This window comes from Drosophila navojoa, chromosome X, assembly GCF_054131105.1.
Source record: "Drosophila navojoa isolate 15081-1374.11 chromosome X, UAZ_NAV_1.0, whole genome shotgun sequence".
In the NCBI taxonomy this organism is placed as follows: domain Eukaryota; kingdom Metazoa; phylum Arthropoda; class Insecta; order Diptera; family Drosophilidae; genus Drosophila; species Drosophila navojoa.
This window is the reverse complement of record NC_142895.1, coordinates 2,595,001-2,610,120: the sequence shown is the minus strand read 5'-3', so window position 1 is coordinate 2,610,120 and position 15,120 is coordinate 2,595,001. Positions and strand designations below refer to the sequence as shown.

The 15,120-nt window shown below is 42.3% G+C and overlaps 3 protein-coding genes across 3 annotated transcripts; all 3 read right to left on the bottom strand.

The window, feature by feature from the left end:
- Positions 1-835: 835 nt before the first annotated feature.
- LOC115565548 (vanin-like protein 1) lies at positions 836-2,993 on the bottom strand. The gene is made up of 4 exons (XM_089264288.1): positions 2,753-2,993; positions 2,039-2,696; positions 1,254-1,974; positions 836-1,200 (listed from the first exon to the last, which is right to left on the bottom strand). The coding sequence occupies exons 1-4, from the start codon at positions 2,828-2,830 to the stop codon at positions 963-965; spliced, it is 1,695 nt and encodes a 564-aa protein (XP_089120414.1). The 5' UTR covers positions 2,831-2,993; the 3' UTR covers positions 836-962.
- Positions 2,994-4,142: 1,149 nt separating this feature from the next.
- LOC108658776 (vanin-like protein 1) lies at positions 4,143-6,215 on the bottom strand. Its single transcript, XM_089263979.1, has 4 exons — positions 6,059-6,215; positions 5,336-5,999; positions 4,505-5,237; positions 4,143-4,438 (listed from the first exon to the last, which is right to left on the bottom strand). Exons 1-4 carry the CDS (start codon positions 6,125-6,127, stop codon positions 4,201-4,203), a joined length of 1,704 nt encoding a protein of 567 aa, XP_089120105.1. The 5' UTR covers positions 6,128-6,215; the 3' UTR covers positions 4,143-4,200.
- Positions 6,216-7,535: 1,320 nt separating this feature from the next.
- Positions 7,536-9,806, bottom strand: LOC108658494 (vanin-like protein 1). The gene is made up of 4 exons (XM_089263978.1): positions 9,648-9,806; positions 8,928-9,591; positions 8,089-8,818; positions 7,536-8,018 (listed from the first exon to the last, which is right to left on the bottom strand). The coding sequence occupies exons 1-4, from the start codon at positions 9,726-9,728 to the stop codon at positions 7,781-7,783; spliced, it is 1,713 nt and encodes a 570-aa protein (XP_089120104.1). The 5' UTR covers positions 9,729-9,806; the 3' UTR covers positions 7,536-7,780.
- Between the last annotated feature and the right edge of the window lie 5,314 nt (positions 9,807-15,120).

The following is a 15,120-nucleotide window of genomic DNA, read 5'->3' as shown; positions in this document are numbered from 1 at the left end:
TATATTTCCTTGTATATATATTTATATATGTACTAATTTACATTATATTTACTACCTGCCTATATGTATATACATATATCCTTATATACATACATATATAGACATGTCTGAAGCTGTGTTACAATCCATACACAAGCATATACGTACTAATCCTATTTAGTCCGACACTCCGTCCTACATATCGCCGCTTCATTCATACACATATGTATATTTCTCCATTTCTATATGTATATTCCGATAAATACGGCACATTTAAATAATTAATAAACTTAAGTTGCTAAATTGGTTGTTTTGCTTTGTGTCCAAACAGCTGAGATCGTAACTAGTATCACCGATCTCTGGTATCTCTGGTATCAATAACTTTTCCGATAATTATCACCGGCCGCCACAATTTCGTGACGATAGTTTTGCACGATCAGAATTCATCGCAATTTAAAACTATTGCAAAATAAATAGAAAATAGATTTTTAGTCTTGTTTTTTTTTTTTTTTGTTTTTCTTTTATTGTTAAAAGGAAATCTCCCCAGCTTAATAATCTAATTTAATTGTTTAATTTATCCTAATTAAATTTATTAAATTTTTCCATTTTTCGTTTAATTGCTTAACAAGACATTTTCTTTTTCAATTTGTTCTACAAAGTTCAACTTCCTTGTTTTTGTCAACTGCATTACTCTGTTCTTGAGTGACTTTCTACCTCTGTATCAGAAATTTCCGCCAGCTAATTTTCCAATTTCCCAATACAGTTCATCAAATAAAAATATGAACAATGTAAATATTTATATGTATTTCATTGAGCTTTACAGAGACTATCCCCAAAGTTCGAATTCACGTCTTTATTTACTACCCCCAGTGGTTGAGTTTCTGCTACATTAGGCTAGACCTACCTACGATATATAAGTTTTCATAGATTTATAGAGAACCCTTGTCCTCCTGCTAAAGGTCTACCCCACAGTAAAAATCCGTCTAACTACTAAGGCTAACTATAAGGAGCACAACGGTAAGCATATGGAACCAGTTGCCAAAAAATCGCAAGTCGGCTGCCCCATCGCCCTTGGGCTTATAGCCGCATTGAATATCCTTGTCCGGAGTGTCAATGCCATAGGTGCAAATGTCATCGTAGTAATTCCCATAGATGGCGAATGTCAATAGGTTGGACAGCGACTCGGCTTCAGCCAGTGCGAAGCGAACACTCAACAGATGGCTAGAGGAAGGAAGCATTTAGTATATGAGTAAGCAGATCCACTCCTGGCTCACCTCTGCTCCTCCTCCTGGACAGACCACTCGAACTGCGATGGCTCGAGGGGCAGCAGATTGTCCCTCACACTGTTCGGCGTCAGCAGAAACTCCTGCGACTTCGGATAGCTGGCCTCAATGAGCAACCGGCTGAAGTTGCGATTCGATGCTGTTGCATTCAGCAGCAGGCCGCAATCCTCAATGTTGGGTCCGCTGCAGACGAAGATGCCGCAGTTGCGCACATAGTTGTTATCCACATCCTGCTCATTGCGCCAGCCATCGAACGCGCCCACTCGATAGCCACTCGGACTTTCTCCTGCCTGCACTGGACTCCACTCCAGCTCGAAGTGGCAGCACAGGCTTCCATGGCAAACGTCCTTTGTCACGTTCCGCTCCTGCTGCAGCCATACGCTCTCGTACAGCTCCAGAGCATCGTCTCGCTTCATCTTGAAGCCGGCGCTGCTTCGGGCTAGAGCCCTCTGCTCTAGACTTTGTCCAAGCCTCTGCTTCTGTCTCTGAGTCGCGACACGTCGCTGCGATGTGACAGCCGAGCTGGGATACTTGGGCACCTGGGCCACATAGATGCGGCGCTCGCCCTCATCCAGATTCATTACGCTGGTGATAGTTCCCTTCCGTCCATTGAAGATTCCTGTTCCGGTACTGCCGTACTCCGTGTGACTGGAGCCCGCAGCTAAAAGATTCACGTCATTCGCATAGGACCAGCCCAGCTGAACTTGAACCGCTGTGGGAGAGGATGCAAGAGATGCTCATTGACCTCAGCCTACGCTAGCACAAATTGTACTCACCCGTGAGAAAAGGTAGCTGAGAAAACCACATAGTGGGAAAGACAAAGTCCCGAATGCCCTGCGTCAGACGCATCTCATGGGCTGGAGCGTAGAACAGGATATCGAAACAAATGAAATGACCGAAGGTCACGTTGAAGTCCGTGTCAAAGCTCACTGACTCCGGCACGAAAGTGCTGTTCCTTGGCTCGCCATAGAGATGAACCTTGCGATACCTGGAGACAACCGTGCCATGCCGATCGAAGACCACGTTCGTATTGAAGATATTGTGGCCATTAGGGGCGCAGGGACGCGTGTCCTCGGGCGTATCGGAGCAGAGCTGTTTCTCATTGATGTTGATCACAATGTAACTGCTGACACTACGAGCCGCACAGGAGATCTCGACAAGAAACGGTTCGTAGTGGCTGGCCGAGGGATCGTCCAGGCAGGGTGTGACCTTCGCATCGGACGACGGCACAAAGCTGGCAGTGCTCAGGCCATTGAGCGTCATCTCTGGAAAGACTATGATGTCTACGCCGCTGGCATTCGGCGAGTGGATCAGCTCCAAGTAGCCGGCCAAATTGTCGGCCAGATTCGCATGGGCATCGTGCCCATTGGCATGACGGAACTCAACCACGCCGGCCGTATAGAAACTCTCGCTGGCCGATTCACCGATCGACGCCTGCGAATAGCCAACTTACGATTAGCCGCTAACGCTTATCGGGGCTGCTAACCCACCTGCTGACTCAGCCGGACTCCAACAGCCAACAGCAGCAGCAGCAGCGCTCTGCTAGCGCTAGTCACATTCTCGGGCATTTGGATGTGCTGTTGCTGCGTGGCGCATCGGCAAACGTTCAACTGGGATACAGTCGGCGGTACGGAAACTCTTTTATAGCCAAGTCCAAAACCAACAAAATCATCTATCTAATCAGCACTAGCTACAATTTGCACTACATTTTTCCATCGGGTTCATATAGGTCGTTGGTGTAGATGGAAAGCTCTTTTCCTTACGAGATGTCCAGATGCCACAGATCTCAGTACATGCCGAAAATATATGTGGAATGCTGATATAGCATGGGATAACATTGTCTCACAAATATCTCAAAGTTCATCTTAAGAGTCAGGAGTGATCTAAAAGGGTATTTCAAGTTCGGCTCGACATCGTCTGGTAGTTTGATTTCGCACGCCTTTCGATTTTGCACGCGACAAAAATGTCAATAATTATTATTTTTTTTTTTTTTTTTGGTTGATCGCTGGCCCGTGCACAGTGTTGCCCAGAAGTACGCAAATAGCACAAGTTATTAGATCTATCTAGGAAGCCGATGAGCGAGATATATCTCTCTGGAGATATCTCAGTTAAGCTTCACACTTCTAATTATAGAGCATCAACAAATTCTTGTGTAAATCAAATTTTTATAGTATCACCCTATTAATTCTTTTCATGCGTATAGCGAATGCATAATTTGATAACTCAGCTATTTTTTCGGCGCTTGTACATTGGACAGCTGAGCAAACTATTTAAGCAACGATTTCGATTGGCTTTACCCATATATACATATATATGTTGGTGTGTCAGCTATCAGGCTACAGTCCAATTATCCGATATAATGGATTTATGATCGTTACGGCTGTCGATACTCTCTCTTATCTAAGTTTTTGTTGTTCTTTTTTTATAGATGTCTATTAAGCGTTCTTATCAGTCATGCCCTCTAGGGTAGGGTTGGACCATTGAAACTATTCGACTGCAGTTGTTACAACTCCGAAATTTTGATGTTTCTATGGTGCTGGAATAATATGCTAATTGTTTTTAGATAAATGATAGAACAATATATCATGTTATATAAATAACGTACATATATTTACAGGGTATTACCAAGGCGATCAATCACCTCAGAAGAGCTGACTCATAAGAGAGGGCAGACTCACTCTTTCTCCCTTTCTAATTCACACGCTCTCTCTCTCTCTCTCTTTCTCTCTCGCTCTTTCTCGTTCTTTGCTATATTCGTGTTACAGATATTAGAATTGCATACTTTTAGACATATCATCTAAAACTTGTCTCCTATAGCTTGTTCGATCCATAGTGTGCATCACTTATAACCAAAGAAAAATCAAAAATTTAAGGCAAGGCTGAATAACAAGTTTTCTCTTTATTGCTACAAGTCTGCACACGCCTTTCGAGGCACGCTTTACTTGCTAAGATGGTATATGAAACCCACAGCCAAAAGCAAATGGAGCCACGTGCCAAAGAAACGCAGTTGGGCAGCGCCATCGCCAGTGGGCTCATAGCCACATTCAAGATCCTTCTCCGGTGAGCCCGAGCCATAGGTACAGACTTCATCGTAGTAATTTCCGAATATAGCAAAGGACAACAGGTTGGACAACGACTCGGTTTTAGCCAGTGCAAAACGAACACTCAACATATGACTGGAAAGAAGATCAAGTAAGGATTCAGTATACTAAAGCTCCCACAAGAAAGTGAGCTGGACTCACCTCTTTTCCTCCTCCTCCACAGACCACTCGAACTGCGATGGCTCGAGGGGCAATAGATTATCCCTCACACTGTTTGGCATCAGCAGAATCTCTTGACTCTTTGGATACTTGGCCTCAATAAGTATTCGACTTAAATTAAAGCGTAGTTGATCTGGGCTCAACATGTATCCACAATCGTCCAGAGTAACTCCGTTGCAGGCGAAGATTCCGCAGTTGCGAATATAATTGGGATCTACATTTGGTTCATTTCGCCAGCCGTCGTAGGCACCTAAGCGATAGCCAAATATCTTCGTATTGCCTATTTCCATATTCAATAATGGGTTCCACTCTAGCTCAAAGTGGCAACACAGCTTTCCTTGGCAAACATTGGCTGTAGCATTTCCGGCGTACTCAAGACTCATCCACGTGGTTGTGTACTGCTCAATATAGTCCCGAGTCATCACGAATCCTGAGCTGGTTGTCTGGGTCTTCTGTTCTGGCGTGGGCTGTCGTACATGTTTCCGAATCTGACTAACGGTTCGATGCTGTCGCCTCTGCTCTGTTCTCTTGTACTTGGGGACCTGGGCCACGTAGATGCGGCGTTCGTTTTCATTGAGCTTTATTACGCTCGTGAGAGTTCCCTTCCTTCCATTGTAGATTCCTGAACCGGTGCTGCCGTACTCTATGCGACTGGCACCAGCTGCCAAGAGATTCACGTCATTACCATAAGCCCAGCCCAGCTGCACCTGGACAGCTAAAAAGTATGGATAACGTAGAGCAAATGAAATAGAGATTAAGACCATAATAACATAAGGAGGCTCTACAATTTTGAGAGTATCTGATCATACTAACCCGTGTAAAAAGGCAGCTGCGAGTGCCATTTAGTTGGGTACACAAAGTCCCGAACGCCATGCTTCACGACCAACTCAACGCTTGGAACATAGAATGCGATATCAAAGCAAATGAAATGCCCGAAGGTCACATTGAAGTCGGTGTCAAAGGTGACGACCTCCGGTAGAACTGTCGTATTCCGCGCCTCATTCAAGTAAAGATGAACCTTGCGATATCTGGAGACGACAGTCCCATTCCGATCGAAGACCACGTTCGTATTGAAGATATTGTGTCCATTAGAGGCGCAAGGACGCGTGTCCTCGGGCGTATCGGAGCAGAGCTGTTTCTCATTGATGTTGATCACAATGTACCTCTTGACGTTGCGAGCAGCGCAGGAGATCTCCACAAAGAAGGGATCATAGTATTCGGCCGAGGGATCGTCCAGACAGGGTGTTACATTTTTCTCGGGTGGAGGCACATATGTAAGTGAATTCACGTTGTTGAGTGTCATCTCAGGGAAGACCATGATATCCGCACCAGTGGCATTTGGCGAGTTGATGAGCTCCAAATACCCCGCCAAGTTATCAGCCAGGTTGGCCGTAAGATCGGTTCCATCAGCCTGACTAAACTCCACAACGGCGGCAGTGTAGAAGTCCTCGCTGGCTCGCTCCTCACGGATGTACGCCTGCAAGGGATTAGGGGATTAGGGGAGTCGAAAACCCCATCAAGTCTTACCAAACCTACCTGCTGACTTATTTGGACTCCAATCAACATGAGCAGGACCAGCTGCCACAGCGTATAAGCTTTTATCATAGTTTATAAGATTTGTTTCTGTATCCGTTCCCGTTTAGATTTGATGTTACCTCGAGTCTTGGCAAAGGGTCGACTACGCTGTATTCGGTGGTGGGATGCCTCTTTTATAATATCCGAAACTTATCAATCTAATCAGCTTTAACAATAATATCGTGTGAGAAATATAACTTATCATGAAATGAGTTATTCTTTTTATCCACAATATGGCACTTCGAAGTAATATAAAACAAGTAAGAAAGCTCTAGTCGAGACTGCTCGACTACGAGATCCCCTAAACCCTCCAAGCAACTGATATTTCAATAATAATTCGCACACACACACGCACATATACAGGGGATTGCGCTTGGCATGCGCTGCAGTGTTGCAAATATTTATTATATATGTATATGCGCGCGCTATATACGGACATTTAAAAAAAAAAAAAAGTTTAAGTCTCTAGCTCTTATATCTTCTGAGATTGACGCGTTCAAACATACGGACGGACGGACAGACAGACGGACAGGGCCAAATCGACTCAGCTCGTCGCCCTGATCAAGAATATATATACTTTGTGGGGTCTGCCACGCCTCCTTCTGTCTGTTAAACCATTATACCCTGATTTCCCATTTTCAATGGGTTCAGGGTATAAAAATATTATAGTTAAATAAACAAAATCTTATCTAGTTATTTCGGCTGTGTCATAAAGCTATATTGCAAAGAGCATCGATACCACAACTGAAGCTCGGAATAGCTAAGGCACAGTGACACATCATTCAAAAATTGTTCAGTGAAGTCCTAAGAAGTGAACTGAGCGCACGACAGTCGAACTTGCAAAGTGTGTTGTGAAGCATCTATTGTGTTGTGATGCTCGTAATGTCGCTGATTTTTGGTGCCAACTCTCGTAAGTTACCTTCCTATATTTACTCTCATTTACTGGGGTAACTAACTGTCGGTGTCACATTACATGGCAGCGTGCTCCACTGAAAGTTCTGAACCCAACTAAAGTCTCCCACAGCTGAGCCCCTATTATCTGTTATCTTCCACATAAAATAATATTTAGACTTAATATCGATGGGGTTCAGTGGAAACGCGTTCAGTGCATATGAAATCAGTACATAAAAAAAGCAAATACCAAGTCTATGACTCTTGTAGGTTCTGAGATCGAAGCATTCATACACAAGTATAGACGGGTGTAATTGAAGTGATTCAAAAATCAATATTTTCAAATTTCGTTGAAAATCTGATAAAATATTAATGACTTACAATTTGTATAATTCTTCTTATCACGCCTAGCCTAACCATGCATGACATGGAAAGTCAAAGATAAAAACCTAGAGCTGCGATATTGGGAGTTTATGACTGTAGTTTGCCAAATAATAAAAAGACCTCAATACCTTTATCTATAGCTCATTGCAAGCAAAGTACAGTCTTTGTTCAAATCGAGCCACATATATTTTATTAACGGTGTATAAAGCAGAAAGTATAAAGTTCTCTATGGAAAGATTATTATACTAAAGACCTATCCCAAGACTTAACTTCTTTCCCTTTTCTTGATTAAGCCTATTCATACATATCAAGCTATATACATTCCAAATCTTGAAATCAATCTTAGACTTTAAAGAGGTCTGTTCGTCCAAAAAAAAAAAAAAAAAACCAATAACAATAATAAGCTCATTAATGTCTAAGATAGAATACGGTGCCCATAGCCAGCAGCAAATACAACGAACTGCCGAATAGTCGCAGCTGAGCAGCGCCATCGCCAGTGGGCTCATAGCCACATTCAAGATCCTTTTCCGGCGAGCCCGAGCCATAGGTACAGACTTCATCGTAGTAATTTCCGAATATAGCGAAGGACAACAGGTTGGACAACGACTCGGTTTTAGCGAGTGCAAAGCGAGCAGTCAACATATGACTGAAAAGAAGATCAAGTAAGGATTCAGTATCAAAAGAAATCTGGATCAACAGCTCCTATATTAACTCACCTCTTTTCCTCCTCCTGAACGGACCACTCGAACTGCGATGGCTCGAGGGGCAGTAGATTATCCCTTACACTGTTTGGCATCAGCAGAATCTCTTGACTCTTGGGAAATTTGGCCTCAATGAGTATTCGGCTAAGGTTGAGGCGTAGTTGATCTGGGCTCAACATGTATCCACAATCGTCCAGAGTAACTCCGCTGCAGGCGAAGATTCCGCAGTTGCGAATATAGTTGGGGTCTACATTTGGCTGATTTCGCCAGCCATCGTAGGCACCTAGGCGATAGCCGAATTTGTTTTTATTTCCTATTTCGGTATCTATTGGGCTCCACTCCAACTCGAAGTGGCAGCACAGCTTTCCATGACAAACTTCGGCTTTCGCACTGCCCGCCAATTCCTGATCTAGCCACGTCGTATTGTACTGCTCGATATAGTCCCGAGTCATCACGAATCCTGAGCTGGTTGTCTGGGTCTTTTGTTCTGGCGTGGGCTGTCGTACGCGTTTCCGAATCTGACTAACGGTTCGATGCTGTCGCCTCTGCTCTATTCTCTTGTACTTGGGGACCTGGGCCACGTAGATGCGGCGTTCGTTTTCATTGAGTTTTATTACGCTCGTGAGAGTTCCCTTTCTTCCATTGTAGATTCCTGAACCGGTGCTGCCGTACTCTATGCGACTGGCACCAGCTGCCAAAAGATTCACATCGTTGGCATAAGCCCAGCCCAGCTGCACCTGTAGAGCTTTAATGTAGTGTAAGGAAAAAGGTAAATGAGATAGTGATAAAAGAATATGAAATACAAAAAAAGAAACAAAACGAGTAAGTAGGTATATCCAGCAGCTCAGTTTTACCTGTGAAGAATGGCAGTTGCGAATGCCACTTAATTGAATAGACAAAGTCCCGGATGCCATGTTTCTGGACCAACTCAAGGGTGGGCACATAGAATGCGATGTCAAAGCAAATGAAATGCCCGAAGGTCACATTGAAGTCGGTGTCAAAGGTGACGACCTCCGGTAGAACTGTCGTATTCCGAGGCTCATTCAAGTACAGATGAACCTTTCGATACCTGGAGACGACAGCCCCATTCCGATCGAAGACCACGTTCGTATTGAAGATATTGTGTCCATTAGAGGCGCAAGGACGCGTGTCCTCGGGCGTATCGGAGCAGAGCTGTTTCTCATTGATGTTGATCACAATATACCTCTTGACGTTGCGAGCAGCGCAGGAGATCTCCACAAAGAAGGGATGATAGTACTCGGCGGAGGGATCGTCCAGACAGGGTGTTACATTTTTCTCGGGTGGAGGCACATATGTAAGTGATTCCATGGTATTCAGAGTAATCTCAGGGAAGACCATTATATCCACCCCAGTGGCATTCGGCGAATTGATGAGCTCCAAATACCCCGCCAAGTTATCGGCCAGGTTGGCCGCAAGATCGGTTCCATCAGCCTGACTAAACTCCACAACGGCGGCAGTGTAGAAGTCCTCGCTGGCTCGCTGCTCATGGATGGACGCCTAGAAATACCCATCTTGAGATTAGCAGCTACGTTTTATCCGAGCAACGGGCTCACCTGGTGACTAATCCCGGCTGCAGTCAACAGTAGCAGCAGTGCCTGCCACAGCCCGTTAACTCTTGTGACAGTCTTGGCCATTCGGATTGGATATCTCGATTGCTGTTTACTGCTTAAGTTACTGCCTTTCGACTGGGACACAATTGCTGCTGCAGAGCCTTTTTATAAACTGAAGTTCACCAGCCCCAAATACATTTATCTAATCGGTCCTAGCAACAATACTGAACACCCTACATAGGGGTAAAACCAACTTGTGCTGAAATGTGCGACACATCGCTCCAGATGTATCGACTTCTTCACACTCGAAAAAGCGGAATTCGTAGAGTTGAGAGTTTATATAGATATAAAAATATAACAATTAATCTAGCCTCTCTATTAAATAGAAATATTAGAGTATCAGTTAATAATTTGATTATGGCGAATAATTTTTGTATAATTTTTGAATATTGTTTATTGGCTGATATTGACTTTATGGCCCCCATTTAAGATTTTATAAATGCAATTGGACGTATCGAAAATATCAATTTGATATCAAGTAAATACTTTTCGGCTTGTAGATTGGACGGCAGAGCAACTTGTTTACAATTCTCCAATGGTCGCGTGAAGCACGCTTCAAGGTACATTGCAATTATCGGATATAATGAAATCAATACACCCGACCTCCTTCCACAGTCATCACATAACGTTATCAAAGCAGTTGCTTTTATGGATTCATATTTACTGTTTTTTTTTTTTTTTATCAATGATATGTGTTCTCTTTCCACTTATCAAAGTTTTTATATTTAACGCATTTATCCGAGTTGGTTTGACTCAAATATTCAGCTATTTTCAACCTAATTTTCATACATATGCTAAGCGAATCATATTATCCAGCTTATCCGGCGATATCCTAGTGCAATAAAATTTAGTTATCATTAGTTTTAATTTTGCCTTAATTTAATGCATTCGGTTCCTTAACTTATATTATATTTACTTTATCCGCCATTATCCGGCTATAGAAATTTGCGTTAAAATAGAATAGGATATATTTACAACATATGTAAACGTTGTGGGCAAGTGTATCATAGATTATCAAAGCTCTAGAGTTATCCATCTATAAAAATGTGGAGATAAATAAAATACTGAAACTGATTGGTCAAATTTACGATCTTCAGCTTTATCCATTTTTATTTTTGTTCATATAATTATGCATTTTTACTAATATTTGCCTTTTTTTTCTTAGTATCCGCCTTTATCCATACCTATAATACTTTATATAATCTATCCGATTGCGCTCAAATGCAAACTTGGGTAATTTCCGATTCCCATTCTCGCAATGTTTAAGACTCTTCGGATGTTCCTCTAATACCCAAGGGAATTCAGTACACTTAAAGAGTAAATTAAAAATAAAACACGCATTACTGAACTCAACTCCTTCTTAAAGCTAAAGAAAAAATACCAATTTCTGTGCTTATATAAAATTAAAAAATAATGTTTTAACATTTCTTGGTCATATATTTTAAATACGAAAATTTACCCAAGGGAGACGAGCCGTGTGCGCACAGAGTGAGGGCAAAAGAGATGGAGAATGGAGGGGTAGAGAGATAGGGTGGCTGCTCATTTTATACGAAGGCTGCCATAAAGAAGAAACGAACGGTAAAACACGTTAAAAGGTAAGACGTGAAGGCAACAATAACAACAACAACAACAACAACAACAACAACGACGACAAAAAAGGCAAACGAAGGCAGCTTCATTTAGGCTTTGGCCCCAGCCTAAGTCCCTGCTCCACATATGCATAACCAAATGCTTGAGCTGTGTGCGCGTGTGTGTGTGTGTGTGTGTGTGTGTGTGCGTGTGGTTGGCAGCCGGGTCAGTCATATGTGTGTGTGTGTGTGGGTTGCTTGCTGCTACTTATGTTTAAGCTTTGTATTTAAGCTTTTTGCACGATTTCCTCTAACAAATGGATTTTCACTTGTTGCCCCCATCTATACATTATGCACATAAATATATATATGTATATACATATATAAGTCAGTGTACGGGTGTGTGTATATATATTTTTGTTATGTAATCTGTATGTCCTTGTTGTCATGCTCGGTTTTTTTTATTTTTTTTTTTTTCTAGATGCCCTTCATCGACTCACTTCAGTCGTCGCGTTCGACTGCCACACGTTTTGCTGCTAACAAATAATTTAATTTCTTTGGGGCATCTTTGCTATCTCTGTCTCCGTCTCTGTGTGTGTGTGTGTGTGTGTGTGTGTGTGTGTGTGTGTGTGTGTGTGTGTGTATGTATGTGTGTTGGCCTTAGAAGTTGGTCAAACAAGCTTAAGCAACTCGCAATGTGCGCCCATCGATGCTTCACATGGCAACCGCAGCAAATTTCATATTCCTATTTACAGTTAATAATCTGCAGCAATATATTCAAATGAAATATATGATTGACTGGCAAATACCCTGTAAGTGGTAAAGAAGCTAACATTAAAGGTCATTACTTTCTTTAAGCTGCAAGAGTTTTCGTAATATATTTCCATAAAAATTATGCAGCTGGAACTTGATTCTACTATATTCAAAGCTCTAACTTGAAAGCAAAGCTAATAGCTAAAAGTATTTTAGTTTATCGAAACAGTAATCTTATAGTAGCTCAAACATCAAGAGATGGAACTGAGTAGCTCGAGGAACTACTTAGATCCTTACCGATACCGTCTCCTAGGCATTTACGTAATGCAACATAAAACTCCAAAAGCCTCGCCCTAGAACTTGTCGCTGGCTCACACGGCACTGCCTCCTAGACCTACTAAGCCGCAGCTTGAATGGAGTTCTATCAAATGAAAGCTTTACCTCTGATACCCTATAATTTGTCCTTTCTCTAAGCTATGCACCCTCAGTGTTCGTTATCTTCAATGGCATCAATGTTCCTTTAAGTTTGAGCAGCCAAATAAGAACCTAGAAAAAAGTAGACCTGGGACAGAGAGCTCCTGCCCAGATGTTAGGTAAGCAGCTTTTAGAACAGGTTCTCGGGCAGACAGTCTTTGGAAGCTAGGCTAGGTGCCTGACCAAGTGCTGAAGAAGCTGCCCTGAGGGGAGTCAGCGAGAGAAAGGTATGTTGCCCAACCTGTCAAGAGATGTGTTCTAAGACAATGCGAATCAAATATTCAATATCATTTTATAAGATAAGATGAGATAGGAGCAATAGCTGCAATCGGAGATGTTAACTTATTTATGGAGTTAGGCACCCCACAAGCAAATGAATGCGGAATGTTATCGATAACTGAAACATCTACTATAGTATAACATTGCTCTACAATATTCTTTAATTCATTCATTGAGAGTCTGTAAATTTGGAATGCTTACTTAAATCAATTCGAAATGCTATATAAATTGTTGATCCAGTCAAAGGCAAGCCAAAGGCAAAGGCAAAGGCAAAGGCCTTAAAGCATTTTGCTTTCCATTTCACTCCGGCAAAGGCATTGAAATTTGCATTAACTCGAGTACGATGTGAGCTTAATATGAGGCAATAAACTGTTTTTTCTCTCTCTCTCTCTCTCTCTCTCTCTCTCTCGCTCTCTCTGGCCTGCCTGCAAGCAAAATGGGTTAAGGCAGCCTAACAGACAGTTGACACACACACACACACACAAGCGCAGCTGAATCACTTAAAGTGAAGGCATTTTGCATGTGAGGCAACTAAAGTTGACACGAAACCCCATCTTTGTCATCGTCATCGTCATAATATCGATATACACACCTCATGTGATGGCTGGTATGTCAACTCTGACCGCGGGCGCTGCCAGATTTTTGTCTTCTTGATTAATTGCAGCATGCGACGGAGCTGAAACCATTTGTTAGAGCAACGAGCGAGTGCTGCCCATTTACAGCCACGCCTCCCGCTTCCGGCCCCGCAGCCATGGGCAAACTAAAAATATTATTAATGATGGCAACACTGGCGGCAGTTCTCAGTCTCTCAGTTAGTCTGCATTTGACATAACTCATACGATGCGTTGTCTTTCCTGTGGACCCCTCCCCCTCTCTCCTCCGCCCCTCACAATGCTGAGATTTATGCGTGTTACCCAAGGGAGTTGGGCATGTGGACTGCGGTATGCCTGGTGTGTGTGTGTGTGTGTGTGTGTTTGTGTGTGTGGGCTCTGTGGTGTATTGACTGATTAATTAGCAGCTCTTAATGCCAGCAGCAAACGAATTGCCGAATTATGAAGCTTCACCGTTTAGCCAAAACCCACAGAGCGACAGAGACAGAGACTGAGAGAGAGAGAGAGGGAGAGAGAGAGTGTGTTTGCCTAATCCATGTTCGTAAGCTCTGCGAACTAGCTTCGAGACAAGACTTTAAGCCACTTGACATGTGTTTACTTCTATGTGTGCTAAGACTCTTCTAATAGGCAGTCAAATGGACGGACGGACGGACGGACGGACGATCGGACAGACGCACAGCTAGGCAGAAGATAGCTTAACTTTTCATATTTACTTTGACATTCCATTGCTATGACTGTGAAATAGAGGATGATCAAATATGGAGCAATATTTTATCCGATTGCTCACTATAGCTGTGATTTATGTTATCGATAAATCGACATTTATTGACAGTGATGAATAGACGGGCATATTGGATACGTTTTCATATTTACTTTGACATTCCATTGCTATACCAGTTAAGCAGAGGGTGATCAAACTATATCCGATAGCTCTATGGCTGTGTTATGTTATCGATAAGTCGACATTTATTGATAACGATTGGATAGATAGATGGCTATGACTGTTCAGTAGAGGGTGACCAGATATGAGCGATATTATTTCGAATATCTCCCTATGGCTGTGGTTTAAGTTATCGATAAGTCTACATTTATTGATAGTGATATATGGATGGGCAAAAACGATAACTGTTCATATTTACTTTGATATTCTATTGCTATGAATGTTTACTTGGGGCGATACCATATCCGATAGCTCCTTATAGCTGTGGTTTATATTATCGATAAGTCGACATTTATTGATAGTGATAGATGGGTGGGTAGATAGAATGAGTTTTCATATTTACTTTGATATTCTATTGCTATGAATGTTTACTATAATATGACCCACATATCCGATAGCCCTCTGCAGCAATTTTTTATGTTATCGATAAGTCGATATTAATGATGGTGATTGTGATTATGCTCGCACGTGCTGAAATTTTGAATGTTTTAGTCGAATTTCATCTTAAGATCAGTTGTCCTCATGGCTTTTAGAGCCTAGGCGATTTGTCTCATAGTTGAAGAGTTGCAGTTTGAATATTTATATATGGTATAGAAACTATAGAGCCTAGTAGAAATATTTCAGCTTGACGACAGGGTCATTCGCGAGCTGGAGCCTAAGCCCAGACTGCGGTTATATATTTCATTAATAGTGAAATCAATAAAAGCCTGAGAATTGATGGCCTGGTTTTCATCTTATCTTTTTTTTTTGAGTTGATTAAACTGAAAATTACATGTGAACTGTTCGGTATT